The sequence below is a fragment of the Neovison vison genome, chromosome 2 (assembly GCF_020171115.1).
Source record: "Neovison vison isolate M4711 chromosome 2, ASM_NN_V1, whole genome shotgun sequence".
NCBI classification, from domain to species: domain Eukaryota; kingdom Metazoa; phylum Chordata; class Mammalia; order Carnivora; family Mustelidae; genus Neogale; species Neogale vison.
The window spans coordinates 183,585,970-183,591,969 of NC_058092.1; the positions used below are offsets into that span (position 1 = coordinate 183,585,970).

Genomic DNA, 6,000 nt, shown 5'->3' on the forward strand with positions numbered 1-6,000 from the left:
CTTTTAATAGCTAATCATTGCAGAGTTGGTGTTTGAGCCCAGGGCTTTCTAACTTCAAGACGCATGTGTGCGCGTGCCTGTGTGTGTGTATACTCCCGTTACGCAAGATTACTTTGTAAAATTTTGGCAACCACTTAGTTTTTTGTTTTGTTTTGTTTTAAGATTTATTTATTTGACAGAGAGAGATCACAAGTAGGTAGAGAGGCAGGCAGAGAGAAACCACACAGTTTGATGTAAGGTAATGGGTCATGTATCTTTCAGGAAATGGATGTGCACAAGAAAATTATTACATATAAAAGATTCAAAACAATATGCAAATAGCTACCCTTAGGAAAGAAGCCACGAGAATCTGAATAGTCTTTTTGGTAACGAAGGAATAATCTTCATTTAGAACATGTTTGTTGCTTTGGGTGAATTAGTTAAGTAAGTATTGAAAAACTTACTCACATGATTAGAAATTATGGTGAACTTCATGAAGAATAACCAAACTACTGGAACAGCACTTACCTACTGGCACTATTCTGAGCATTTTACATATATTAACTCATGCAGTCTTTACAGAGCTCTACAAGAGGGATATTACTGCTCTTCTCCATTTCATAAAGAACTTGAAACAGAATGGTTAAGTGACTTGGCCAGGGTCACACAGCAAGTAAGTTATAGAGTTGGCATCTGAATCCAGGCATTCTGACTCTAGAGCAGTGGTTCTCATCTAGGGGCAGTTTTGCTCCACCCACCGCCCCCTGAACATTTGATGTTGCCTGGAGTTATTTTTGGTTGCTGCACTTGGGGAATGCTGCTGATATCTAGTGAACAGAGGCCAAGGAAGCTGCAGTTAATAGGACGTTACCCACAATGAAGAATTATTGGACCCCAGATGGCAGTAGTGCCACCGCTGCGAGTCCCTGGTCTAAAGATTTTGTTACGTTGAGATGCCTGCGTGGCTCTTTCGGTTAAGCGCCTGCCTTCATCTCAGCTCATGATCCCAGGGTCCCGAGATTGAGCCCCACATTGGTCTCCCTGCTCAGCAAGGAACCCACTTCTGCCTCTGCCTGCTGTTCCCCTTGCTTGTGCTCTCTCTCGAATTTTCTGACAAAATCTTTTAAAAAATTAAAAAAAAAAAAAGCTTTTGTTAGGCTGCCATCTCATGAAAAAATGAAGTGTTAGTGTCTTCTCTATAATGCTGAGTTCTAGGTGTTATGTGACCATATTTAATCATCTTTAGAATTAAATGCAAATTGCTTTTCTTTCAGGTGAATCAATCCCAATAAGACTATTTTTAGCAGGATATGATCCAACCCCTACAATGCGAGATGTGAACAAAAAATTTTCAGTAAGGTACTTTTTGAATCTAGTCCTTGTTGATGAGGAAGACAGAAGGTACTTCAAGCAGCAGGTACGGTGCCATGTAGGCTGATGTTTTGTTCTGTGGCAGTTCTGAAAACACTCACCTGAAAAACTGAAAAGCTCTCACCTTTCTCAGCTTTACAGTACTGAGCAAGTGGGAGGTTCTGTGATAAGGAAATAGGTGTGACTGGAATAGTGTTGTGATAGATCTCTTCCTGTCATTCTACAGGATTCCAGAATGGGCTGTAATTTGGCAGAGCTTTTATTTTTCTTTTGAAAGTTTTGTTTTTGTATAAAAACAATACCTACTGTTTGTTAAAAAAATTAGGCAGTAAAGAACAAGACAACAAAAATTCCACCACCATTGTGATTAGTTTCCAGACAAACTTGTATGTGTGTATTTAGATCATATGTGTGTTGTTTTTTAATTTGCTTCTTGATTCAATAGTGTCCTGTAGATTTCAGTTATCACTTTAAATTATTTTATTAACTTATGGATTCTGGCTTTCCATGCTGTTGTAAATTTACCTGAGATGACCCAAATCTAATATTTTTTACATGAAATATTTATCATGGAAGTACTTCTCTTTTTTTTCAGTGAAGATTGTGAGTGGAGTGCTCTTTTATGAATCAGATTAATAAATATTTGAATTTCAGTTGAGTACTCAAAACTAAATGAGAAGTTGCTCTGCACTGAGTATTGTGAAGAATATAAAAACTACCTTTTATAAACATACTTTGTGCTCAAGGTCCTCACATTGCATATGTATGGAAAGAGAAAAATTATAAAAGCTAATTAACAGAATAATTACAGTTTGACAATAATTTAGAAGAGAGAAAACCTTTTATGTTGATACTGCCATAATGTTATAAAATTAAACATAAGTAATTTGTAACTCAGGATAGAATAGCGGAGCCTTCATGCCTCAGTCAGTTAAGTGTCTGACTCTTGATTTCAGCTCAGGTTATGATGGTCATGATCTTAGGGTCGTGAGATCGAGTCCCTCATTGGGCTCTGTTCTGGTGTAGAGCCTGCTTGGGATTTTCTCTTTCTCCTTCTTCGGCCCTCCACCCTGCAAAAAAAGATAGATTATGTAAACTTTACAGTTTCCAAACCAGTTACGTATTGTAGCCCTATTGAATAAATACATTGCTTCCCACAGGCATTCATTTGGGTGTTTGATGACCGATATAAACAGCCTGTCATGAGTTTATAAAGCAGATTTAGGGATTTTTTAATTTTAGGAATTTAAAAGAAATTTTAGGATGGATTGATTGGAGCAGGATTTGAATAGGCAGAGTCATAAGTATTTGAAGAATATATAGGAAAAATTGAAGGGCAAGTTTATTTGGAGTGCATTGGAGAAGAGTGTTAACTGTTTGGCTGGTGGGGGAACAGAGTGATTTGGGTAACTTGAATAAAGGTTATGAAGGATCTTGAATGCCTGGCTTGAGATTTATCCTAGAGGTGCCAAGAACTACTGAAGTGCATTCCAAGCAGTGTTTTAGACTACTCTGGTAGTGACTGGAAGGATGGGTTAGAAAGGGGCCTCAGGCACTGGAGGCAGAAGCATCTACCAGGAAGCTCTTTTGGTGTCTAAGGTTGAAGTGATAAAGGTTTGAACTTGGATAAGGGCAAAATAGCAAACCAAGGACAGATTTTAGGAATTCTTTAAGGCATTTAATAGCTAGAATTTTGTGCCAGATTGGATTGGTGGTGGAAGTGGTGTGCATTGCTGCTGATGAGAGGGGAGCGGCAGGGTTGGCAGAAGGGGTGGTCCGAGATGAGAATTGCAAGAAGGTAAGTCACGCAGCAAAGAGAACAGCTTTTTTTGGGAAGAGTTTAATTTTGTTTTAGTTAAAATTGAAGTGGCATTATTTCCATGGTGAAGATTTAAGGCGTAATATGAGAATATTAATTTGTTGATGTTTTGCATGTTTTACTAGGAGATCATTTTATGGAGAAAAGCTCCTGAAAAGTTGAGGAAACAGAGAACAAACTTTCACCAGCGATTTGAATCACCAGAATCACAGGCATCTGCTGAACAGCCCGAAATGTGAACTGAATAGGAGAAAAAAAGAAAAGCAAAAAACTCCTATGTCCATTGAGATGACGTTCAGCTTGTTAAAGATGGCTGCAGCTTGTGGGGGGGGAAAGGCCAAAACTCCATTTATAATAGTCTTCCTTTATCTTACAGTGCTGCATTTATTTTATGATACAACTAAATGTTCTTCATGTATATACATTTAAAAAAAGCGCTTTCTTTGGAACACTGGAACTTTCTTAAGCTGCCGTTTTTTCTTTTTTTTTTCCTTTTTTTTTTTTAACTGCATACTTTGACCTGATGATAAGCACCCAGATATGCATAAACATAAACATTAAAGATTTTCATGTGAGTAGGCTGGTATTTGTAATTTTGCTTTTCTTTGTAATGTTGATTATACTTTTCTCCTTTTTCATGCTAACAATTACCTCTATTCTCTACATGCAAAAAATTAAATAGTTTGTGTTCAAATAGAAATAGAAAAATTGACTGGGCCTTACATCCGGCAAAGATTTAAAACATGGCATCTCAATATTTTTGAGAAATACATTTATGTTTCTACACGTGTGTTTGAGAAATACATACGGAGTGTTTCACTGTAGGTGCTTTCGATTGTACCATTCTGTGGCTTCCTGAATTGTATCTTCTTTGAAGTCTTCTGTGGTGTGAATGTTAAAATTTTTCCCTGAGATTATGTGGCATGTCACAGTGGCCTGCTTGCTTGCCTGATCTTCCCTTCCTCCTTCCCTCCCTCCCTCCCTCTCTTCCTCTTTTCTCTTCTGTTTTTTTTCTTTCATTCATTCTTTCCGTTCTCTCTCTCTTTTTTGCCATATTAAGTAACTATTTTGCTACTACTATCCAGCAGGTACACTGTATGTTTTCTGCAATGTAGAGTTGACTCTATGTTGGTGTTTTAGTTAAAACTATATAATTTTTCTATAACTACTTAAAATTTTTTTTTAAATTTAAGGCATCTTTTTACCACATACATACAAATATAATTTTCTTGCCTTCACAAATATTCTCTTCCCTTTCCAGGAGAAAATTTGAGGATGGGGAGCTCAGGAGGCCCTGTGAAGCACGTAGTTATCTAGATCTGGACAGTTTCATGTTTGTTATCCTGGAACTTTGGCTAGTTCAAATCAAAATGTAATTTCACCCACTCTGTTTAAATTTTGCTAACACTAAATTCAAGTCATTTGTTCAAAGTTCCAAAAGAAGGTTTCAGTCATCTGTTCGTATGCATGGGGTCTGATCTCAGATACACTAAATGTGGGGTGTAGGAACTAAAATGAAGCCTGCCGTGTGAAACTACTTTCACTAAGGGTTCACTGGTTTTTGTACCAATATTTTTTTATACACTTCAGCGCAAGTCTTGTCCGTTAACCTTACTTTATGAGTAAGCTAAGTAACCCAAATTACATTTCTTTAAACCTGTTTACTACTATGGCACTTTGATAAAATGGTCAGTAACCAACTTCATTATCGGCAAAAGGTTCCATGTACCATGTGCTGGGGCATCTATTTTAAATGTGGCTATCTGTGAATGGTAATGTTTTCCTTCATGTAAGTGCCTGTTCAGAGTTTCAAAATTTAAAAATGCCAAATATTTTCATGGTCACATGCATGTAGTAAATCTAGGAACTATTCAAAGAAATTTTGGAAACCAATTGTGTTTAACCAGCCTCAAATTGTGCAACCATGATGTATAATAAAGGATTTGAAATGATAACCAAGCTTGCTATTTGAATGATTAAAATAGTTCTATTCTCAATTCTCACTGTCAGATTTATCATTGAGGACAGGATTGCTCATAGTTTAGGAAGCTATTTTTGTAACAAATTTTTATAAGTGTGTTTCAATTTCAAATAGTTATATAATGCTTTTAATTAGGTGGCTTAAAACACTCATAAATAAGATGCTTATCAGTCTGCTTCAGACTTTGTTGCATAACCAATTTGAAGAATAAAAATTGGAAATTAATATTTGATGAATTGAGTAAAAAACTAGAAATAAACAAAAAAAGAAATTTGTGTCTTTAATAAAAAGAGCAGGAGCTCCTGCTGGCTTAGTTGGTAGAGTATGTGACTTTTTTTTTTTTTTAATACTCATTTAAGAGAGTGAGCAGAGTAGGAGAAAAGTGGGGGGAGAGAATCCTCCAGCAGACTCTGCTGAGTATGGAGCCCAACATGGGGCTTGATCCCAGGACCCTGAGATTATGACCTGAACCAAAATCAAGAGTAAGCCGCTCAACTGACTGAAGCACCTAGGCACCCTGAAAATTGCGACTCGATCTCAGGGTCGTGAGCTCAAGCCCTGGGTTGAAGAGATTACTTACATTAATTTTTTAAAATACCATTTCCATTGGTTCTCAACCCTGGCTGCATGTTCAGATCACTTTAGCTTTTTAAAATAACCATGTCAGGTCCTACCCAGATCGGTAAAATCAGAATTTCAGGGGTCAGGGTCACAGCGTTTTAAAAAAAAAACATCCTGGGGCACCTGGTTGTCTCAGTTGTTAAGCACTGCCTTTGCCCCAGGTCATGATTCCAGTGTCCTGGGATTGAGTCCCGCATCCCAGCCTGCTTCTCCCTCTCCCACTCCTCCT

General features: G+C 37.4%; 1 protein-coding gene across 1 annotated transcript in view; it reads left to right on the forward strand.

Moving 5' to 3' along the window:
- The window catches only part of VPS26A (VPS26, retromer complex component A), a 32,082-nt gene extending 26,958 nt beyond the window's left edge, over positions 1-5,124 (forward strand). Inside the window, exons 8-9 of the mRNA XM_044239665.1 lie at positions 1,254-1,396; positions 3,295-5,124. Coding sequence (XP_044095600.1) covers positions 1,254-1,396; positions 3,295-3,408 — 257 coding nt within the window. The 3' untranslated portion in view covers positions 3,409-5,124. The remainder of the gene's footprint in view (positions 1-1,253; positions 1,397-3,294) is intronic.
- The last annotated feature ends 876 nt before the right edge of the window (positions 5,125-6,000 follow it).